Source organism: Eubalaena glacialis, chromosome 3 (assembly GCF_028564815.1).
Source record: "Eubalaena glacialis isolate mEubGla1 chromosome 3, mEubGla1.1.hap2.+ XY, whole genome shotgun sequence".
Taxonomy (NCBI): Eukaryota; Metazoa; Chordata; class Mammalia; order Artiodactyla; family Balaenidae; genus Eubalaena; species Eubalaena glacialis.
This window is the reverse complement of record NC_083718.1, coordinates 76,083,865-76,108,314: the sequence shown is the minus strand read 5'-3', so window position 1 is coordinate 76,108,314 and position 24,450 is coordinate 76,083,865. Positions and strand designations below refer to the sequence as shown.

Here is a 24,450-nt window from a genome sequence, read left to right as displayed (position 1 = left end):
AATAAATTTATTTATTTATTTATTTTTGTCCGCATTGGGTCTTCGTTGTGGTGCGTGAGTTTCTCACTGCAGTGGCTTCTCTTGTTGCAGAGATCAGGCTGTAGGCGCACAGGCTTCAGTAGTTATGGCACACAGGCTTAGGATCGAACCCGTGTCCCTTGCATTTGCAGGTAGATTCTCAACCACTGCGCCACCAAGGAAGTCCCTATTCTACTTTTAAAGACACTCAATCTAAGTTACTAAACATAAGTGGATATGTTTAAGTGTATGTATAAAATTTGCATTGCATAATAAGCTTGTCTATTATGAATTAAAAAATAAAGTGAATGACATTGGAAGCATGCCTGTGTGATGCTGTGTCTAGGTACAGAGGTGCTTGCTTCAGGGCTATACCTGGAACTCTTGGGGGTAGATGTGCAGGTGGGGTTTTGAGGCTGCTGAGCACTGGGAGAGAAGGTCAGAGTAGTTTGGACAAGGCAGTCCCTGAACAGTCCAGGGCACAGACCCCAGGCCAGGCCACCTTTTCCTTTCTGAAGTGAGCACCCTTTTCTTGCAGGCCCTTGCCTAAAATGTCCTAACTTTTACACACAGGCCTGGGCAGCCTAAACACTGAAAGTGAATGAATTTAAAGCTGACAGCTTCTCTCCCTCCTGGGTTATAAAACAGGTTCCTTCCTTTTGAGGATGATTTGATTTTCCACCATGGAAGTCACTCATTGCATACGTCTTCAAACATTCCCTTTTTTCCAGTGCAGAAGTGGGACTGACATCTGCATCCTGACTCCCTCCTCCCTCTTCAAAGGCCCTGAAGCATTCCAAAGGGTTCTGAGCCATCTGAGGAGAAAAGACCCACTTACAGAGCAAAGGTTTTTAGTTCATCTTTTTAAAAATTAGGAGTTGCCTTTGAATCGGGTGAATAATAATATATTATGTAATAGTTGAAGCGACTAGAGTTTAACATTAGAATGTATCATGTTCCCCTGGGTACTGTGCTCTTAGTATAGCGGTGACTATCCCTGTCTGTCATGCAGGAAATCAGAGTTCCTTCCCCCATGGGGAGATTATAGAGAACATTTGCTTCTCTTTCCTCCATTTCCATCCTCACGTCTCCAAAAAGTCTCCTTCTTTTGGCTTTTTGGGAGTCCACGCCAAATAGAAACACCAAAAAATTCAAATGGGATATTCTGGATTAAGGAAAGTGAGACATGGCAAAGACTCACTTTGCAAGGCCATAGCACTGATGGGAACAAATGTGGCTTTACTGACCAGTGAACTCATCTCCTCCCCTGGCCTTCAGGGCATAGGATGGACTGCAGCCTCCAGGAATTTACTCCCCACCTGTGTCCTGGGCTCCCGCTGGGAACCCGTCCAGGCCTCAGAGAAAAACGCACACTGTGCCTTTCCAACCGGCCCCTTGGGACGATGCTCCTTGGAGACACTGGCCCAGGGAGAAGGCTCAACCACAGGAGGGACATTTTCACCACAGTTCATCCATCCACATGCTCCTTCCTCCTGTGCTGTGTTCTCTCCAGGGCTGGGTGGAGAAGTCATGCCTGGGTCCCCAAGCCACAACACCAGGTTCTGGCTCCTCTCAGGAATGAGACTTGGTAAAGGAGGAAAAACCAAATGAACCCAGCCTTCAACTAACTGGTTTTGTTTATTTCAGTGTCACAAATCCTAGAATAGAAAAAGTCTTAACATATACACACTACTATATGTAAAATAGATAACTAATAAGGACCTAGGTAACTCTTCTCAGTACTCTGTAAATGACCTATATGGGGAAAGAATCTTAAAAAAGACTGGATATATGTATAAGTGATTCACTTTGCTGTACAGCGGAAACTAATACAACATTTTAAATCAACTGTACTCCAATAAAAATTTTTAATTAGAATAGCCTGGAAGAAAATAACACAGTGCATTGGCCGGGAATCGAACCCGGGCCTCCCGCGTGGCAGGCGAGAATTCTACCACTGAACCACCAATGCCCCAGCCGTTAACATGTTCTAGAGCGCCATCTCTTAAAGTCATCTCTGGCCCTAGTTTCATTCCAGAACAGCAATCGGGCCACTCCTCTTAGCCACAATTTCGAAAACACTGCCTTTAGGTTTCAAAACAACAACAACAACAACAACAACAACATAATAATAATAATTAAGACTTAAGAAAAAAACCTACTATTTAAACCCCTGCCTCGAGGCCATGGCTCTATTCGCATGGTGACATGCTTTCGGCTTTTCTCGAGCCGCTGGACTCTGAACAGCCCTCTTCAACCACCCAGAGGAAAAACTGTTTTCTTGAGAAGTTTTTGCTTTACCTGAATTCTGCCCCAACCGCTCGCCCTTAGAACAAGCCGGGAGAAGCTGGAACTTTCTCTGCAGCTCTGAGTCAGACGCAGCTGAGGCCGCCCCTCCTTGCACGGCCCGATCCGCCCGACCCTTCCCCCGGAGTCAGCCCGGCGCCTCCTGGGCTGAGTCAGCCGGAGCGGGGGGCCGGGCGGCTCTGGGCTCGCCGCGAAAGCGCTGGAAGGTTCGCGTCGGCGGGGGCGGGGGGACGGCGGGTCTCCGGCAACCGGATAAAAAGCTCGTGGAAGCGGAGCCGAGCAGATCCGAGCTGGGCAGGCAGGAGAGTCGCACCGCTGAGCGCACCTCCACGGCTGAGCCGCTCGAAGTTCCGCAGACTCCTGCATTTGAATCGGTATCACACTCGTCCCCAGAAGCGCGAGAGGCCACAGCCATGTCCGCTGCAAGGGAAGTGGCCATAGGCATCGACCTGGGCACCACATACTCATGCGTGGGCATGTTCCAGCAAGGCCGGGTGGAGATCCTCGCCAACGACCAGGGCAACCGCACCACCCCCAGCTACGTGGCCTTCACCGACACCGATCGTCGGGTGGGCGATGCGGCCAAGAACCAGGCGGATCTGAACCCACACAACACCGTGTTCCACGCCAAGTGACTGATCGGGCGCAAGTTCGAAGACCCCACTGTGCAGTCGGACATGAAGCACTGGCCCTTCCAGGTGGTGAGCGAGGGCGGCAAGCCCAAGGTGCGCGTGTCCTACCGCGGGGAAGACAAGGCGTTCTACACCCCGAGGAGATCTCGTCCATGGTGCTGAGCAAGATGGAGACAGCGGAGGCGTACCTGGGCCAGCCCCTGAGGCACGCTGTAATCACGGTGCCCGCCTACTTCAACGACTCCCAGCGTCAGGCCACCAAGGACGCGGGTGCCATCGCGGGGCTCAACATGCTGAGGATCATCAACGAGCCCACGGCGGCTGCCATGGTCTATGGCCTGGACCGGCGGGGCGCCGGAGAGCGCAACGCGCTCATTTTCGACTTGGGTGGGGGCACCTTCCACGTGTCGGCCCTCACTATCGACGCCGGTGTCTTTGAGGTGAAGGCCACGACTGGAGACACTCATCTGGGTGGAGAGGACTTAGACAACCGGCTGGTGAACCACTTCGTGGAGGAGTTCCGGCGGAAGCACGGGAAGGACTTGAGCAGGAACAAGCGGGCCCTGCGCAGGCTCTGCACAGCCTATGAGCGCGCCAAGCGCACCCTGTCCTCCAGCACCCAGGCCACTCTGGAGATCGATTCCCTGTTTGAGGGCGTAGACTTCTACACTTCCATCACTCGAGCCCGCTTTGAAGAACTGTGCTCGGACCTCTTCTGCAGCACCCTGGAGCCGGTGGAGAAGGCCCTAAGGGGTGCCAAGCTGGACAAGGCCCAGATCCATGACATTGTCCTAGTGGGTGGCTCTACCCGCATCCCCAAGGTACAAAAATTCCTGCAGGACTTCTTCAATGGCAGGGAGCTGAACAAGAGCATCAACCCGGATGAGTCTGTGGCTTATGGGGCTGCTGTGCAGGCAGCAGTGTTGATGGGGGACAAGTGTGAGAAGGTGCAGGATCTCCTGCTGCTGGATGTGGCTCCCTTGTCCCTGGGGCTGGAGACAGCTGGTGGGGTGATGACTACGCTGATCCAGAGGAATGCCACCATCCCGACCAAGCGGACCCAGACTTTCACTACCTATTCAGACAACCAGCCTGGGGTCCTGATCCAGGTGTATGAGGGTGAGAGGGCCATGACTAGGGACAACAACCGGCTGGGATGCTTTAAGCTCAGTGGCATCCCTCCTGCCCCACGTGGAGTCCCCCAGATCGAGGTGACTTTTGACATGGATGCCGGTGGCATCCTGAGTGTGACAGCCACTGACAGGAGCACAGGCAAAGCTAACAAGATTACCATCACCGATGACAAGGGCCGGCTGAGCAAGGAGGAAGTGGAGAAGATGGTTTGTGAGGCTGAACAGGACAAGGATGTTCCGGATGAGGATGAGGCCCAGAGGGACAGGGTGGCTGCCAAAAACTCTCTGGAGGCCTGTGTCTTCCATGTGAAGAGCTCTTTGCAAGAGGAGAGACTTAGAGACAAGATTCCTGAAGAGGACAGGTGCAAAGTACAAGACAAGTGTCAGGAAGTCCTTGCTTGGCTGGAGCACAGCCAGTTGGCAGAGAAAGAGGAATCTGAGCATCAGAAGAGGGAGCTGGAGCATGTCTGTCGCCCCATCTTCTCCAGGCTCTACGGGGGGCCTGGGGTCCCTGGCGGTAGCAGTTGTGGAGCTCAAGCCCGACAGGGAGCCCCCAGTACTGGCCCTGTCATTGAGGAAGTCGATTAAATGGCCCCTCCTGGCAAGGCAGCTGTGACTGGAAGGGCTGGGCTTGTGGACTTTCTAGACTGTCTACTATGATCCTGCCTATCTTGAGGGGTGGGAGTGGAGGAGAATCTTGCCCCCAAACAGGGAGTTTTTTTGGTCTGTATGTTTTATAACTGAGGTATTTGCCAGTTGACTTTTAAAAAATCTTCTTCTCCTACTTCAAACAAGCAGAAGTAATCATTATGAACATTTGTGTGGCACTTTATCACTGCTTTTATCTACGTTTAATGTATTTTGTTACTTGCATGTATGGATTTTGTTATGTGAAATAAGAGAGCTAAATAAACTTTTAAAGTTTCTTCTTAGTTTTCATTCTATCCAATTAAGTAGATGAAGGGGCAGGGCTATCAGAAGCAGAAAATGTTGGGGTGGGTGCTGAAGGAGGGATGGGAAGAAAATTCATGAGGCTGTGCGCATGATTTCTATAAGGGAAAACAAGATAAGAGGAAGAGGTTGAGGCAGGCACATTGAGATAGTATTGAAATGAGGTCAGACAGGAGAGAATTGTGACACTGTGTTAAAAGAGGGAGGGAGGAGGAGCTGGAAAAGCAGAGAATGAAGAGAAACTTAAGCCCTAGCAAGACCCTAAAATAAAAATTCTATATTAGGAGCCCAGTTTAGTTTGTCAGTCTGTGTGTCCTAACACACTGCCAAAGAGTTTATATGCTAATTATCTGCCTCTAATAATGTGACCTTATTCATGGTTCATTAGAGAGCAGACCCCAAGTCTTGGACTCTGGGGAATATGTTAGACTAAGAGGGTAAGTCTAGTGGTGTAATTAAAGTTATTATTATCTTATCTATGTGAGAGAAATAGCATGGCCCCATCTGCTTTCTGCTGATGAGCCCTAGGATGATGATGATGATGACAATGGCAATTGTGTAGCAAAATGGCTATATTGGAACCAGAAGGCTTAGGTTTTCAGTGCTGTTACTTTATCTACTCTGCAAGTTAAACTCTCTGAGCTTCAGTTTTCCCTTCTATATAATGGGGATGATGATGAAATAGTACCTCAGAATTGTTATAAGGGTGCAATTAACTAAATATGAGAGGAGTGAAGAAGAATGTTAGGCATATAGTGTATGAGCAACAAATATTAGCTATCACTAATTATTATTAATTGATTGTCAACTATGTACCAGGTACTTGATTATACAATGTAATCATCACAGCAACATCACAGTGTACTATCTCTTTTGAAGGTGAGGATCTGGAGGTTAAAAGACATTAAACGATTACTCAAGGTCCATAGCTATTAAGTCGGGGAAGGGGGGTGGTGGGGAGAGTTGGAATTAAGAACACTGTCCTGCCTGATTCTAGAGCCCGTACATTGTCACCTCACAAACAGGCCATAACTCCACGTATTACCAGATCTTCACCCAGATGTTGTGAAATTGTACGTATTATTCCTTTAGAACACAGTTGGATGCTGAGCCCGGAGAGAAAAAGTATATTTTACTGTATATTTACATTATCCATTAAGTGAATATGTGTTTTTTATAGCAAGTGACTGAACCTGGGAAATATCCTGAGGCTCAACTCTATTGCCAGTTAAATGACATATAAGAGGATAAATTTGTGTAAGTTACTTCCCAATCAGCCCAATCCACACTGTACCTCTCCCGTGTGCAAAGAGAGATTTATTTTTACCTCAGAAAACAAGGCGGCCTTGGTTAGAGCAATGCTACGTTATATTTAGCTAAGGGTGATTTCTTGCAGGTGGAGAGGAGGTTGCAGTAACAACCCATTTGTCTCCTGGTTGTCATTTCACATTTTTAACTGTTTTTTCCTGCGCCTGGCCTAAGTCCTATGCCAGCTGGCTTCACATTGAAGCAACCTGCAAAAAAGAGATGATGTCACATACACATTCTGTGTTGTACTTTCCCTTTCCTGAATTTCCTTCCAGCTTCCAACATTGACCACCCCAAACTGTTTGTAACTTCTCAAGCAGAATGATGGCACCTACAGGGTTTAGACAGTTTCCTAGCATTTCAACAATCTCTCTCTCTTGCTAAAAACACACACAGTATATAAGAAGGAGAATTTCATTGTGCTTAGTTGTCAAAACACCTCAGATCTTCTCATTTGGATGGTATCTATTTTTCTACAGAGGGATTTAAACAAACTAACCATTTCATCTACTTTTAAATGACTGTTGATGCTTTAGATTCTTTGGGGATTGTTTCCTGTTAATAGGCATCTAAATGTCATTGTATTGTGTGTGTATATATATACAGTCTTAGTTCGATTACTGTAATCACAACTATGCGTGATTACAATAAAAATATTAGAAAAAATTAAATATTTGTTCCCCAAAATATTAGAACAAATTAAATCAAAATATATGCCCATTATTAAAAAATCAGATCTTGCTACAATCCTTCTAATGAAAAACCAGCAGTCTTGGGAATTCCCTGGTAGTCCAGTTGTTAGGATTCTGCGCTTTCACTGCCATGGCCGGGGTTCAATCCTTGGTACGGGAACCAAGATCCCACAAGCCTCATGGGGTGGGCAAACAACAACAAGAACAAAAAAACCCCAGCAGTTTCTTGCCCCACTCCTAAGTGCTACTCCTAACAGGCAACCACTTTCAAGTTTTTTTTTTTTTTAAGGCCTTTTTATTTTGCAATAATTTTAGACCGACAGAGAGTTGTAAAGATACTACAGAAAGTCACTGTATATACTTCATCCAGCTTACCCTAATGTTAAGGGGATTTCATATTTTTCCACTAATGTTCTTTTACTGTTTCAGAAGCCAATCCGGGTTAACTCGTTGCATTTAGTTATCATGTCTTCCCTACAATCTGCAACAGTTTCTTAATCTTCCGATGTTTTTCAAGACCTTCACATTTTGAAGAGTACTGGTTAGGTATATTTGGTAGATTGTCCCTCAATTTGGGTTTGTCAGTTTTCTCATGATTACAGTGGGGTTTTGGGGAAGTATACCACAGGGTGAAGTGCCTGTCAGAAGGTATGTGATATCAATGTGACTTATAAATGTGGGAATCTTATAAAATGTAGATTCAGTAGGTCTGAGGTACAGCCTGAGATCTGTATTTCTAATAAGCTGCTAGGTCATCTCAATCCTCACAACAATTCTATCTCCATTTTACTACAAGCAAACTAAGGCTCAGAAAAGTCAAATACATTTCCCAAGGTCGCAGCCCAGTAAATAACAAAGAATGTAGTTTGTCTGGCGAGCTTTCATTAACCAACCTAAGGATCCTTCCATCCTCATGCTTATGGACCTCACACATTCAGCCTCTTCGGACTGACAGTTCTTCCCTCTTCCGGAAAGCACAAGATTTTTCTATAAATCAGCTCCTCCCAATTTAGAGAGTGGCTTGTTTGCGGTCTTCAAGAAAAAGTTCTTGAAACAACTCCATGAGTTTACCTTTGCTCTCTAGTACTTTCCCCCGTTTGGTGTGTTGATTTCCTTTCCGGGTCTTTGAGGACCCAGCAAACATACTGAATTATAATTGGTGGTGGCAGCTGGCCCGGCACGATGGTGGGGAATCCGAATCTCACCAAAGTTTGACACTGCAGTCTGAGCATGAAAAGACTCAGGTCAGTTATAGCAAGTTTAGGGATCTGGGTTGAGGGCTTTTCCTTGTTCAGGGGAGTCTTTTGTATCTACATGCAGTAAATAGGCACTGAGAAACCGGAGTCTAAAGGAAAGAAAAAAATTTTTTGTACTTAGGGATAGATCTAAATAGATTCAGTTTCATAGTCAAAGGGAAGCACAATCTTCATATATAATAGGCAGCATAGAAAGGTGTTTATTAATCAATACTCCTTTCTCCACGAATTCAATCCTACTTGTACGTTGGAAAAAAGTGAGTAAAATGCACACATTGTCAGAAGTGGGATTCGAACCCACGCCTCCAGGGGAGACTGCGACCTGAACGCAGCGCCTTAGACCGCTCGGCCATCCTGACATCCGGAAAAGTGTCTTTCTTATTCCCTTCTAAGATTGTCAAACAGCGCGGTAGCATGATGTTAAACTGTATCAATGCTGTTTGTTGTTTATTTAAATAAACTTAGAACTCTCCTTGGACTTCTTCGCAAAACAGCAAAAATAAAACTGCCTCCGACTCCTATCTCTTACTTCTTCATCATCCTAAACTGTAAAGATCCATTTCCCCAGTGTCCCTTCGAGCGCTCCTCTCGCTCCTTCTCTCGGGGGACTGAGCCACACCAGGGTGGACCCCCTTGCTGGCCGGTCTCCCTCGAACCCTCCGCCCAAAATCGCCGGTACCGAACCCAACACCCGGTGGATCCAGTGCTGGGGCGCGCCAAGCGGCGGAGCTGGGAGCGCGGACGACAGAAGGCGGCGGGGGAGAAAATTTCCCGGGCCGAGCGAGGCGTTCGTTGGCTTTCCCTCCGGGCTCCGTGTGTTCCAGCCCTCCGGCTCCGGGCGCCGGGTGGTCTCTGCGTTACCGGCCCCGCGTCGTTAGTTGGCGGGGCCGACTAAGAAGAGTAAGGACGGGGTCCATCCTCGCCGAGAAAAGGCTTTGTGTGCTTTGGGATCTCGAATATAAAGCAATACCAAAAGCCTTCTGTGATGTCATGGTCAGTAGTATACTTATATACTTAATTCAGGAGTCATGGGGACGGTGGCGTTGGTGGTATAGTGGTGAGCATAGCTGCCTTCCAAGCAGTTGACCCGGGTTCGATTCCCGGCCAACGCAATTAGCTTTTTTTCACCCTCAGCAAGTTCCTGAAGAGAGCGAGAAATAGGGCGTGCAATATATTTTTAAAGCCTGAGCGAAACTGGGAACTGAAACTAAGAACTGCAGCCAAACCTCCCTTTCTCCCCTGACCTCCTTGTATACCCTGGGGGCCTCATTCTCTGACCAGCCACATTTTGGAGGGATTAGATTCTAAAGGCTTTCTTTCCTCTCTTACCTTCCCTCCTGCCTTCCTTTTTAAACTGCCGACTCGTGAGAAATCTTTGGTATCTTCTGGATTCTGCGATGTCTTGTCTGAAACTCAGCCTCGGAAGGGGGCCATGGATTTATATCGGCGAGACTCATACGGTAGCTACAAGCTATTGGGCACTTGAAACTGGCGGGTGCGTCTGAGGAACTACATTTTATTTTTGTTCCTCAATCTCCCAATTCATCACACCACCACCATCCCCCCCCCCGCCCCCGCCGCTTTCCCCCCTTGGTGTCCATACGTTTGTGCTCTACATCTGTGTCTCAATTTCTGTCCTGCAAACCGGTTCATCTGTACCACTTTTCTAGGTTCCACATATATGCGTTAATATACGATATTTGTTTTTCTCTTTCTGACTTACTTCACTCTGTATGAGTCTCTAGATCCATCCACGTCTCTACAAATGACCCAATTTCGTTCCTTTTTATGGCTGAGTAATATTCCATTGTATATATGTACCACATCTCCTTTATCCATTCGTCTGTCAATGGGCATTTAGGTTGCTTCCATGACCTGGCTATTGTAAATAGTGCTGCAATGAACATTGGGGTGCATGTGTCTTTTTGAATTATGGTTTTCTCTGGGTATATGCCCAGTAGTGGGATTGCTGGATCATATGGTAATTCTATTTTTAGTTTTTTAAGGAACCTCCATATTGTTCTCCATAGTGGCTGTATCAATTTACATTCCCACCAACAGTGAAAGAGGGTTCCCTGTTCTCCACATCCTCTCCAGCATTTGTTGCTTGTAGATTTTCTGATGATGCCCATTCTAACTGGTGTGAGGTGATACCTGATTGTAGTTTTGATTTGCATTTCTCTAATAATTAGTGATGTTGAGCAGCTTTTCATGTGCTTCTTGGCCATCTGTATATCTTCTTTGGAGAAATGTCTATTTAGGTCTTCTGCCCATTTTTGGATTGGGTTGTTTGTTTCTTTAATATTGAGCTACATGAGCTGTTTATATATTTTGTAGATTAGTCCTTTGTCCATTGATTCGTATGCAAATATTTTCTCCCATTTTGAGGTTGTCTTTTCGTCTTGTTTATGGTTTCCTTTGCTGTGCAAAAGCTTTTAAGTTTCATTAGGTCCCATTTCTTTATTTTTGTTTTTATTTCCATTACTCTAGGAGGTGGATCAAAAAAGATCTTGCTGTGATTTATGTCAAAGAGTGTTCTTCCTATGTTTTCCTCTAAGAGTTTTATAGTGTCCAGTCTTACATTTAGGTCTCTAATCCATTTTGAGTTTATTTTTGTGTATGGTGTTAGGGAGTGTTCTAATTTCATTCTTTTCCATGTAGCTGTCCAGTTTTCCCAGCATCACTTATTGAAGAGACTGTCTTTTCTCCATTGTATATCCTTGCCTCCTTTGTCATAGATTAGTTGACCATAAGTGCGTGGGTTTATCTCTGGGCTTTCTATCTTGTTCCATTCATCTATGTTTCTGTTTTTGTGCCAATACCATATTGTCTTGATTACTGTAGCTTTGTAGTATAATCTGAAGTCAGGGAGTCTGATTCCTCCAGCTCTGTTTTATTCCCTCAAGACTGCTTTGGCTATTCAGGGTCTTCTATGTCTCCATACAAAATTTTAAGATTTTTTGTTCTAGTTCTGTAAAAAATGCCATTGGTAATTTGATAGGGATTGCATTGAATCTGTAGATTGCTTTTGGTAGTATAGTCATTTTCACAATACTGATTCTTCCAATCCAAGAACATGGTATGTCTCTCCATCTGTTGGTATCATCTTTAATTTCGTTCCTCAGTGTCTTATAGTTTTCTGCATACAGGTGTTTTGTCTCCCTAGGTAGGTTTATTCCCAGATATTTTATTCTTTTTGTTGCAATGGTAAATGGCAGTGTTTCCTTAATTTCTCTTTCAGATTTTTCATCATATGTGTATAGGAATGCAAGAGATTTCTGTGCATTAATTTTGTATCCTGCAACTTTACCAAATTCATTGATTAGCTCTAGTAGTTTTCTGGTGGCATCTTTCAGATTCTCTATGTATAGTATCATGTCATCTGCAAACAGTGACAGTTTTACTTCTTCCTTTCCAATTTGTATTCCTTTTATTTCTTTTTCTTCTCTGATTGCCGTGGCTAGGACTTCCAAAACTACGTGGAATAATAGTGTTGAGAGTGGACACCCTTGTCTTGTTCCTGGTCTTAGAGGAAATGCTTTCAGTTTTTCACCATTGAGAATGATGTTTGCTGTGGGTTTGTTGTATATGGCCTTTATTATGTTGAGGTAGGTTCCCTCTATGCCCACTTTCTGGAGAGTTTTTATCATAAATGGGTGTTGAATTTCGTCAAAAGCTTTTTCTGCATCTACTGAGGTGGTCATATGGTTTTTATTCTTCAGTTTGTTAATATGGTGTATCACATTGATTGATTTGCATATATTGAAGAATCCTTGCATCCCTGGGATAAATCCCACTTGATCATGGTGTATGATCCTTTTAATGTGTTGTTGGATTCTGTTTGCTAGTATTTTGTTGAGGATTTTTGCACCTATATTCATCAGTGATATTGGTCTGTAATTTTCTTTTTTTGTAGTGTCTTTGTCTGGTTTTGGTATCAGGGTGATGGTGGCCTCATAGAATGAGTTTGGGAGTGTTCCTTCCTCTGTAATTTTTTGGAAGAGTTTGAGAAGGATGGGTGTTAGCTCTTCTCTAAATGTTTGATAGAATTCTCCTGTGAAGCCATCTGGGCCTGGACTTTTGTTTGTTGGAAGATTTTTAATCACAGTTTCAATTTCATTACTTGTGATTGGTCTGTTCATATTTTCTATTTCTTCCTGGTTCAGTCTTGGGAGGTTATACCTTTCTAAGAATTTGTCCATTTCTTCCAGGTTGTCCATTTTATTGGCATAGAGTTGCTTGTAGTAGTCTCTTAGGATGCTTTGTATTTCTGCAGTGTCTGTTGTAACTTCTCCTTTTTCATTTCTAATTTTATTGATTTTTCTCCTCTCCCTCTTTTTCTTGATGAGTCTGGCTAATGGTTTATCAATTTTGTTTATCTTCTCAAAGAACCAGCTTTTAGTTTTATTGATCTTTGCTATTGTTTTCTTTGTTTCTATTTCATTTATTTCTGCTCTGATCTTTATGATTTCTCTCCTTATGCTAACTTTGCATTTTGCTTGTTCTTCTTTCCCTAGTTCCTTTAGGTGTAACGTTAGATTGTTTATTTGAGATTTTTCTTGTTTCTTGAGGTAGGCTTGTATAGCTATAACTTCCCTCTTAGAGCTGCTTTTGCTGCATCCTATAGGTTTTGGATCGTCGTGAGTTCATTGTCATTTGTCTCTAAGTATTTTTTGATTTCCTCTTTGATTTCTTCAGTGATCGCTTGGTTATTTAGTAATGTACTGTTTACCCTCCATGTGTTTGTGTTTTTTCCTTTTTTTTCACTGTAATTGATTTCTAATCTCATAGCATTGTGGTCAGAAAAGATGCTTGATATGATTTCAGTTTTCTTAAATTTACTGAGGCTTGATTTGTGACCCAAGATGTGATCTATCCTGGAGAATGTTCCATGCACACTTGAGAAGAAAGTGTAATCTGCTGTTTTTGGATGCAATGTCCTATAAATATCAATTAAATCTATCTGGTCTATTGTGTCATTTAAAGCTTGTGTTTCCTTATTAATTTTCTGTTTGGATGATCTGTCCAAATTGGATGATTGGCGTAAGTGAGGTGTTAAAGTCCCCCACTATTATTGTGTCACAGTTGATTTCCTCTTTTGTGGCTGTTAGCAGTTGCCTTATGTATTGAGGTGCTCCTATGTTGGGTGCATATATATTTATAATTATTATAGCTTCTTCTTGGATTGATCCCTTGATAATTACGTAGTGTCCTTCCTTGTCTCTTGTAACATTCTTTATTTTAAAGTCTATTTTACCTGATATGAGTGTTGCTACTCCAGCTTTCTTCTGATTTCCGTTTGCATGGAATATCTTTTTCCATCCCCTCACTTTCAGTCTGTATGTGTCCCTAGGTCTGAAGTGGGTCTCTTGTAGACAGCATATATATGGATCTTGTTTTTGTATCCATTCAGCAAGCCTGTGTCTTTTGGTTGGAGCATTTAATCCATTCACGTTTAAGGTAGTCATCGATATGTATGTTCCTATGACCATTTTCTTAATCGTTTCGGGTTTGTTTTTGTAGGTCCTTTTCTTCTCTTGTGTTTCCCACTTAGAGAAGTTCCTTTAGCATTTGTTGTAGAGCTGGTTTGGTGGTGCTGAATTCTCTTAGCTTTTGCTTGTCTGTAAAGCTTTTGATTTCTCCATCAAATCTGAATGAGATCCTTGCTGGGTAGAGTAATCTTGGTTGTAGGTTTTTCCCTTTCATCACTTTTAGTATATCATGCCACTCCCTTCTGGCTTGTAGAGTTTCTGCTGAGAAATCAGCTGTTAACCTTATGGGAGTTCCCTTGTATGTTATTTGTCATTTTTCCCTTGCTGCATTCAATAATTTTTCTTTAATTTTTGACAGTTTGATTACTATGTGTCTCAGCGTGCTTCTCCTTGGGTTTATCCTGTATGGGACTCTCTGTGCTTCCTGGACTTGGGTGGCAATTTCCTTTCCCATGTTAGGGAAGTTTTCGACTATAATCTCTTCAAATATTTTCTCGGGTCCTTTCTCTCTCTCTTCTCCTTCTGGGACACCTATAATGTGAATATTGGTGCGTTTATGTTGTCCCAGAGGTCTCTTAGGCTGTCTTCATTTCTTTTCGTTCTTTTTTCTTTATTCTGTTCTGCAGCAGTGAATTCCACCATTCTGTCTTCCAGGTCACTTATCCGTTCTTCTGCCTCAGTTATTCTGCTATTGATTCTTTCTAGTGTATTTTTCATTTCAATTATTGTATTGTTCATCTCTGTTTGCTTGTTCTTTAATTCTTCTAGGTCTTTGTTAAACATTTCTTGCATCTTCTCGATCTTTGCCTCCATTCTTTTTTTTTTTTTAAACATCTTTATTGAAGTATAATTGCTTTACAATGGTGTGTTAGTTTCTGCTTTATAACAAAGTGAATCAGTTATACATATACATATGTTCCCATATCTCTTCCCTCTTGCATCTCCCTCCCTCCCACCCTCCCTATCCCACCCCTCTAGGTGGTCACAAAGCACCGAGCTGATCTCCCTGTTTGCCTCCATTCTTTTTCCGAGGTCCTGGGTCATCTTCACTATCATTATTCTGAATTCTTTTTCTGGACAGTTGCCTATCTCCACTTCATTTGGTTCTTTTTCTGGGGTTTTATCTTGTTCCTTCGTCTGGTACATAGCCCTCTGCCTTTTCATCTTGTCTATCTTTCTATGAATGTGGTGTTTGTTCCACAGGCTGCAGGATTGTAGTTTTTCTTGCTTCTGCTGTCTGCCCTCTGGTGGATGAGGCTATCTAAGAGGCTTGTGCAAGTTTCCTGATAGGAGGGACTGGTGGTGAGTAGAGCTGGCTGTTGCGGGACTATTTTTTAAGTCTATTTAATTGAAATCAACACATTAATTAATTGAAATAAATCAATGTAAAAATGTAAACAGATACTCAATCCAGCTATTGCAGAACGTTTAAGTACGTTAGGAACAGCTTTGGTATATGAATCCACTTTTTCAACTGTAAGTGTCATGAAGTCTAAATATTAATCAAGTTTTTCCAATGAAAATTTAACGTCTGAGTAGAAATGTGCTGTCTGTAAGTGTAAAATACTTACCGGTTTGAAAACTAAGAACAACAACAACAACAAAATCTAATTAATATTTGTGTATTAGTTACATGTTGAAATAATATTTCGGAATATTGGGTTAAATCAGATATATATTTTAAATTATCACCTGTTTCTTCTTACTTTTTACTGTGGCTATTAGAAATTTTAAACTACCTGTGGAGCTCCCATTATGTTTCAGTTGCAACGTGACAGTCTAGATACAGTAAAATAACAACTTGACCAGCAACCAACGGTCTTTCAAGGAATAAATTGCTATGGCAGTTTAGAAGTAACTTCCTAAGCAATGATTTTTAAACCCTCCACTGTTGTTTTCCTCGTCGGCATACTGGTGAGTGGCCTGGCCTGGCCTGTCAGGTAGGAGATCGGCGTTCGATTCCCAGATGGGGAGAGATAGAAGAACTTTTTTGTTCTCTTTCACTGCCGAGACAAAAACTAATCTTAAACAACTTTGGGTTCTCTCCAAGGGAACGTCTCTTGCATGCGAATTTCCTGGATGGTGGGCAAGAGTACTAGTAGGTATGGTTGTTTTGACCCTGGTTCTGCGTTAAATGCATTGGATCATTAAGCCTGCAATCACGTTTCCACCTGATCTGCTGTTGAATGGGCCTGCCACTGAGTGTATCTTTTCCCATCCCCATTATTTCCTGCTGCCCTCTGGAAGAGCATCCCAGGATTCAGGCTCTGCCTTAAGCCCTGTGTTCCAGATTCCCACCTTTCCTTCTTATCTTCTCCTTCCCCTTCTTATCGACGATTCTCTAGGCGCTCCTTTTTTCTTCCTCTTGTGTATATTGCTATTCAGTAGGGGCCAGCCTAAATTCTCAAGCCCACGCTCTTTCTACTGCCATACTACACGAAAGTATGCAACTTTATGAAACAACCTCCCCTACAAGGGGTGATGAGGAATAAACAAAGATTTTATGTCTAAACCAGATACAGAGAAATGAGACACTGGTCTGCCAATCAGAAGACCTGTTTTTTTTGTTTGCTTGTTTGTTTGTTTATCACTGACGAATGGTTTGCTTTTTTTGCACGTCATTTAACTTCTCTGGGCTGCGGTTTCTTCATCTGTAAAGTGGTGGAGCCAAAGTACAGTTTTTGAGACGCTTTGCAGCCCTAGAGTCCTTCGAAGTAGTGCCTTGCGCTAGCACCTGGTACATAGTATATGCTCATTTTTTTAAAAGATAATATTTTTTCCTGAATATAAGGGTAATACATAGTCCTTATAGAAAATATGGAGAATAAGCAAATCACTAAGAAATAAAAGGCACCCATATTTCCATCATCCAGGAAATCCTTATTAATATTTTGCTGTATGTTTATCTCTTTGGCATTTTTAAAATGCAAGGTTGGAATCATACGGTACATACTGTTTTTTTTAAGCTACTTGAGTGTTTACTTAAACATGTGAATATTTCTATATTTATTAAATATTAGTCTAAAACATTAGTTTAATGACTTCATTGTGTTATACTATATGGCTGCACCGTAATTTTTTTAATCTCCTATTTTTGAACATTTATGTCGTTTCCAGTGTTTTTTCCTCCTCTGGTGGGGCAGTTCTTGAAATCTCTGCTCAGTAGTCTTTTAGCCTTCCAGCTATTATTTTCACCCTGGCCTCCTTCAAATCAGTACATATCAGGTTCAAGGGAGAGTCAAAGATATGACAGGTGATTCATTTGCGGATTTGCTTTTCCCTAATGATGCTCCCTCCTTTCTAAAATTTACTCCTTTAATTTCCAGCCAATTTGGCAGCTCTAAACTCTACCTTGATGCATGAGGTATAAGACTGGTTTTCAGCATGAGTTTATATGCCTGAGGGTTTGAATGGTGAGTGCCCTCAGAATGAAGATATTACACATTGTCGTTACTTCTTCCAAGGCTTGAATCCTCTTTATTTTCTATCTAATTTAATTGCTCTTCAGTGCCTTCAAACAGATTTTTTTTTTAATATTTTGTCCAGAATTTATCACTGTTATCTGTGGAATGGTTAGTCCTATGAAAACTATTCTTCCATTATGGAAACTGGAATTGCTTTTAAATTTTATTCATAATGTTTGAAGTTCAGAAGTCTCTAATTTCATGTAGTCAGATATTTTTCCTCGTAGTTTCTTTCTTAACTTTTTATATACATAGAAAAGTCTTTCCCACCCCGATATCAGATCAGTTTTTTTTTGTGTGTGTGTGTGTGTGAGTGTGTCCTTTTATTTTATTTTATTTTATTTTTTCTATTTTTTTTAAACATCTTTATTGAAGTATAATTGCTTTACAATGGTGTGTTAGCTTCTGCTTTATAACAAAGTGAATCAGTTATACATATACATATGTTCCCATATCTCTTCCCTCTTGCATCTCCCTCCCTCCCACCCTCCCTATCCCACCCCTCTAGGTGGTCACAAAGCACCGAGCTGATCTCCCTGTGCTATGCGGCTGCTTCCCACTAGCTATCTATTTTATCAGATCAGTTTTTAACCTTTATTTTCTCATAGTAATTTTGTTCATTTTTACTTTTTGGCATTATCTCTTTAATTCTTTTTGAAATTATTTTGAGATATAACATAAGGTAAGTCCATACCTCTACCCATCCCTCCACCTGATGGTTCTCTGTTCAATTTATCCGATAGCCCACCCCCCAATCACTGATTTGAAATCAGTGATTTGACATCGTTGATGAGTACTAACCCATCCATCCTCCTCAAACAAAGCAAAACAAAAACTCTGGGACATCCTTGGCTCCAGCCCCAGCTTGGATCCATGAAACAGTGGTGAAACTAGAAGATATCGAGCTTCCTTTTGGATATTGTAGCTGATTGTGAGTCAAAGGCTTACACTCTTTAACTCTGCTGTCCTTTGTGTCCTGCACATGCTTTTTGATATTCAACTATGTGAGTGATGTCCCACTCTGATTTCCAAAACAGTTTGACAGCAGACCCACCTTGGATCATGAGATGTTAATCATGAATCCAGGAGCTTGCAAGCTTTCTCTTACATATTGAGGATGATTGGGATGGCTCAAACTTTTTTCTATTACACTGGTTGGATCTTTTCCACAGGAATTTGGGAGGAGGAGTCCAACACAAGAACTTGGAGCCCTTTCCCCACCCCCCACAGGTTGTCATTTATGAACAAAAACATGCACAGACGCTTGCCACAGCTTATCACACCATAACCACATCCGTAGCCCACTACTACCTAGTTCTTTAGAGCTTTCGATCCCCTCATACCCTAAAAGTCCCATACTGAGGGTGGAGATGGGAAGTTTGTTTGCTTTTATTTTAATTTGGCGTTGATTTTATTTTATTTTTGCTTTTTCAGTTTACTCATTGCAATGGATATGTGGATTGGTTTGTTCAACACCTATTCCAATGGCATTCTGGCATTGTTGTAGTGGCCTGTGCTGTAGGGGCTGGAAAGCCGAACTATATTTTCTAGATTCCTCTGCAACTGGGGTTCCGGATATGATTTCCTTTCACCAACCAGATACACTTTAGTGAGATTTTGATTTGGAGCCGAGTTACATGGGAGAGAGGCAGGAATATAATTTTGCTGATATAAATAGTGGCTAATACAGCTTTGTTCTAGAACTAGACATTGTGAAAGCTTTTAAATTTATTTTGCAGCAGTTTTTACTGTATAGTGTGGTAGTCCAATATACAGAGTAGTTTTGGGGGAGTTATTCCTGGAAGTGGGCCTGGAGTCTGTTTTTTCAGTTTTCCCAATGCCTCATTAATTATCTGTACCCCTCAATAAATACTTCGTATTTAAACAAGCTAGAGTAGATTATCTTGTTTGCAGTTAAGAACTCTATGTGCTCATCTTTGAATGAGAAGTAATCTAAGTAATCTATCTAGATCTGGGGTTTTTCCATAAATATGGGGATAGAGTCTTTTTGCTTCTCCCTCATTGTCCACTTAAATGCTATTATTTTCCTCTCAGCTCTTAAGCAGAAAGGCTAGTTTGCATTAACAAAGATTGAATTTTAACAAAACAATTCACACAAAACAGCACATTATAAATATAAAATGTAGAAAATAATAAAATGAGCATCCCTGTATTTCAACACCCTGCTCAAGAAAGAAACAGAACAGAAGAAGCCTTCTATGTTTCTCTCTTTGATGCATTTCTCTCCTTCGCAATAAGGAGTCTTATTTTGGATTTTATCTTTATTATTCCTTTGGCTTTTATAAATTTCACTACATGTGTATGTGTTATCAAATAATATTATTTGTATTTTCACACTTTTAAAGTTTATACAACTGGTATCAGGTGGTATGTATTCTTTTGCAACTAGCATTTTTTCCACTAAATATTATTTTTATGGAATTCATTTATGTTGAAACACCGAGCTAAGAATGGTATTCTGAAGATTTAAAACAGTTACAAGAATATATGTTTCAAATATTCTCTATTATTCTTTAATTATATATATAGATAAGTGTGTTTATGTATCTTATAAAACTGATTTCCGGGTAATGTAAGGGCAAATACTATGTCAAATCTTTCTACTCATCTCCAAATTAGCTGATTTTTTTTTTAAATTAATTAATTAATTTATTTATTTATGGCTGTGTTGGGTCTTCGTTTCTGTGCGAGGGCTTTCTCTAGTTGTGGCAAGTGGGGGCCACTCTTCATCGCGGTGCGCGGGCCTCTCACTATCATGGCCTCTCTTGTTGCGGAGCACAGGCTCCAGACGCGCAGGCTCAGTAGTTGTGGCTCACGGGCCCAGTCGCTCCGCGGCATGTGGGATCTTCCCAGACCAGGGCTCGAACCCGTGTCCCCTGCATTGGCAGGCGGATTCTCAACCACTGCGCCACCAGGGAAGCCCAAATTAGCTGATTTTTAATAATTGTTGGTTTTGTTTTATACAGCTGTCACTAGCTAAATGATGCCGCTACCTGAACCCTGGTTTAACATAGGGGAAATCCATCAAATTCCTCCAATTCCTTTCCAATAAATTGATAGTCATTAGGTAACTTGTCTCAATAAGCAGAAAACTTTTTCCTAAAATTAGGAAAGGATGGGTGTTGATACTGAATCCCTTGTCATCTTCTGTGGAACTAACAGCAATTTTATTAACATTTTTTTCTAGGCTTTAAACTATTGTCTAAGGTTTTATATATTATCTGTATTATACAAAAATCATATATTCGAATGACATGTATAATTAGGTTGACCTCAGCCATTCAGGCTGGATGAGGCAACATAATGTGGTGGTTAAACACAAGGGCTCTGTTGTACTTCCTGTGTTTGTTTGAATCTTGGCTCTCTGTCTCAGTTTCCTCATCTGTAAAAGGGGATAATGAAGATAATTACAATTCCCAAATGAGTTAATAAATGTTTAGAATGGTGCCTGGCAATGCACAAGCATTAATTATTCATTTTATTACTAAAACAAATTTTAATGCCCATGGTGGGAGGATGTTCGGGATTAAAAAACAAAAACAAAAACAAAACCTTGTCACAGGAAAGGAAGGTGAAATAAAACATGGATGGAAAAAGAGAACAACTGCACCTCAGTCATCCCTTAGCCCCCGATTTTTCTTATGCTCCAGTGCCAGAGTGCCAGCAGAGGCCACAACACCTGGCTGATGCCTTCATTGTGACCTATTACTGCCTGCCTGCTCTCTCTGTTATTCCCTGACTCTCTTGGTGCCAAGATTGCGTGGAGGCTGCAGTTCCCACAAGTGGCCACAAACAAGGGTGACTACAGAGGTGTACTGAGTAGTGGTGGGTAGCCACTGTCTTGGGGGACCAAACACTGGGCACTTATTAACTGGACCATGGTTCAGGTAGCCCTGTCCTGGGAGACGTACAGGGACAGGGACCTATATCCAGGACCTGCAGTAGGCTGGCTTAAATTAGACCTGCAGGTTGGGAGGCATTGAGTGGCCTCCTTGGAAGTGACTGCCTACAGTTTCTTAGAGTTGGCCAGCAGTGGTATGGGGTGGGTTTCTAGGGTGTCTAGGGAGAGCCAGAGCAGAACCCAGAGGATGATTCTTTCTGAGGAGTTAATTGGTATGGCACTGACCACTCAGAATAGTTACTAGCTATATTTCCCTCATTGTAACAGGATCAATTGCATTTCAGAAGTTTTCTGTTGTTTTTTCTCTAACAGATTTAACAGAAAATATTGTTTAACACATATGCTAAACATTGATGGTTAGTACAGTATTCCTTTTCCCAACTGCACATGTAAAACCTTGAGCATTTGATAATTCTGGTATGTAATATTTTTATTACTACTAAGTATTTTTCAATTTTCATTCAATTTCTCTTTGATCCATGAGTTGTTTAAAAACAGGTGTTTTTAAAATTTCCAAATACGTGAGGCTTTCAAAAGTTATTTTTTGTACAGTAATTGCTTTCTCAGTTAAACTTCATTCTGTTCAAAGATACATATGTAGTAGTGCCAATTCCATGAGTACGTTAAGACTTGTTTTATGGACTCATACGAAGTCAATTTCCATAAATATTCCAGGTGCATTTGAGAAGAAAGTATAACCAATAATTATTGGTGGCAGAGTTCTCTCTCTCTGTATATATCTATTAAATCAAGCTTGTTAAATGTGTTTATATGCTTTTTTTTTCCTTCTGCTTGACCTATCAAATGCTGAGAGAAGTACGTTGAATTCTCCCACTGTGGTGATGGATTTGTCAATTTTCCTCTTGGTATAATAATTCTTGCTTTTATATTTTAATGCTATTTTAATAGATACATATGTGTTTAGAATTATTATATATTCATCGTGAGTTTTATCTTTTATTAGCATATGGTGACCATATTCATCCCTAGTGAGGCATTATTTCTTAAACTTTATTTTATCTGATATTATTGATATATAGCTATATACCAACTACCAACTTTCTTTTCGTTAGAATATTCCTGACATATCTTTAGCAGTTCTTTTACATTCAGTCTTTCTGTTTATGTTTTAATGTCATTCTTCTAAACAAAATGAAATGTATTTTAAAAATCCACTTTTGTCTTTAACTGGCAAGTTTTCTCCAGTTATATTTATTGTGATTACTGATATATTTTGGATTTATTTACCACCCCATTTTGTACTTTCTTATTGCCTCAGTTTTTCTTTGACTCTTTTTTTCCCCTTCTTTTGGATTGCTCTAATGTGTACATGCAAAGTGAAGCATAGGAAATATATGTATAGTTAGACTAAACTTGAAAGTTATTTTTAGTTTTTGCAGCCAATCCAATAAAGGAGATGAAGATGAGAGTAGTGAGTCCCAAACTTGGACTTCACAGAGGAGTAAAAATTTCCCCCAAATGCTGGTGACCAATATAGGGTTGTCAACTTTTTATTTTGCCAAGTTAGGAAATTGATAAAACAATCGCAGCCACATCAACTATCATCTATCCTCATCACAATTTTATAAAGGAAAGGACATTTAAAAACAAAAATTTAAAGTGTGAAAAAGCAATGCCAGCTTAGAGGTCATTTAGCAAACTTATCTGAGATACACACACATACATATATATAATTTATGCACATACATCTCTATATTTGTGTGTATTCTCATTTCACTGGAAATCATTGAAAACTTTGACCTGCACCTAAACTGGAACCCAATAATTAAGAGAATGGCGGTGCAGAAGGAAGAAGAAGGTTCTATGTGGAGGGTTCAGAGGCGCCTTGGGGCTTGGGCAACAGAGAAAATGGCTGCTTATGTGTGCTTGGGTGCGGCGAGGAACCGGTGTGGTAGCCGGGTTGGGTATGCCTGGGGTGGAGGTGATGTGATTCACGAAGCCCGTGGCTGTTAAATGGCCCAAGAACAAAGAGAGGAGCTTCTCTCCAAGCTGGAGAGAAGAGGAGAAACTTATTAGGCCCAGCACTGACCAGGATCCCTAGGTTGATTATGTTGGATCAAGGGCCTCGGGTAGTTGGATGTGGATTATGTCAGAGTGAAAGTCCTTAAATTACAGGCATTTATAAATCCTGTGTCCTGTCTGGGTGCCTAATATGCTAGTAGAAACCTTTCAAAACAGCTGGGGTTGAAGATTAATTTTGTTATGTTACGCTCCCTTACTTAGATATAACATTTTGCCGGACATGATTGGACATGTGACGCAGTATTTTAAAATTTCACAATAATAAGCTTATTATAAGTTAACACTCGCGCACGTACACATGAATGCATAAATTGACAAGATCAGCAAAAAAGTATATTGATATACTTCTCAGAGCAAAACCAAGTGAACTCGTGAACCCACAGAGAACATTCATTTTGGGTTCCCCAAAGACCCTTCGTTCATTCGTTCTCGGCTGCTCTCGTTTTCTTAGCATCTTCCGGGTAGAAAGTGAGTTCTGTCCCAGATCTAAGCAGGTGCTAGCGCAGGTGCTAGGAGGAAAGACCTGCTTCTCTCGGGGCTACTAACTGTCCTGGTGCGCTGGAACGTGATGGCTCCACTGGTTCCTATGCCAGCCTCAACCAGAGTTTTTTGAAGACGCGGAGAACACTACAGGGTTATTCGTCAGTGAACTGACGTGGTAATAAAAGTGTTCACTGTCTGTCTCTGTGGCGCAATCGGTTAGCGCGTTCGGCTGTTAACCGAAAGGTTGGTGGTTCAAGCCCACCCAGGGACGGAAACTCCGCCCTTTTGAACCCCGGGACGTGTCAGTGTCACTACATTCGGGCTGCGTCCAGCCTACCACGTGTTTTGCTAGCAGTTTCGAGTCTACGTGATTAAGGTTGCAACTAGTAATACAATTTTTACTTGCTCAGTAAGGGTCTACTAAAATTGCATCATGAAACTGACGCTTTAAAAATACTTACCAGCCGGAGGAAGTGAGTATTCATAATCTCAAACTGAAATCTTTTATCCAACCTCTGCCTGCGTTGCCTTTGTACTTGTATTTCCTAACTCGTGAAACGGCGTTTCCAGACCCTGGGCCCTTAGTCATGCTACGTCCTGCTGGTTACCAATTTTTGGAGAACCTACCTTCTAAATATTTGAATAACCATCTTCCTCTTCAGCCTGCTGACATTTACTTCCTCATTACTTATCCCTTTGGTTACTGACATAACTATCTAGCCGCCTAGGCAGTTTCCTGTCTTCAGCTG

At 41.8% G+C, this 24,450-nt stretch overlaps 1 protein-coding gene and 2 non-coding genes across 3 annotated transcripts; 2 read left to right on the top strand and 1 right to left on the bottom strand.

The window, feature by feature from the left end:
- Positions 1 to 1,919: 1,919 nt before the first annotated feature.
- TRNAG-GCC (transfer RNA glycine (anticodon GCC)) lies at positions 1,920 to 1,990 on the bottom strand. Its single transcript has one exon. It is a non-coding gene; the product is annotated as a tRNA-Gly (tRNA).
- A 597-nt stretch (positions 1,991 to 2,587) lies between these two features.
- HSPA6 (heat shock protein family A (Hsp70) member 6) lies at positions 2,588 to 5,015 on the top strand. Its single transcript, XM_061183182.1, is given in 2 exon segments — positions 2,588 to 3,089; positions 3,092 to 5,015. Coding segments are annotated over 2 exon segments (1,938 nt in total). The 5' UTR covers positions 2,588 to 2,738; the 3' UTR covers positions 4,679 to 5,015.
- An 18,883-nt stretch (positions 5,016 to 23,898) lies between these two features.
- TRNAN-GUU (transfer RNA asparagine (anticodon GUU)) lies at positions 23,899 to 23,972 on the top strand. Its single transcript has one exon. It is a non-coding gene; the product is annotated as a tRNA-Asn (tRNA).
- Positions 23,973 to 24,450: the final 478 nt, after the last annotated feature.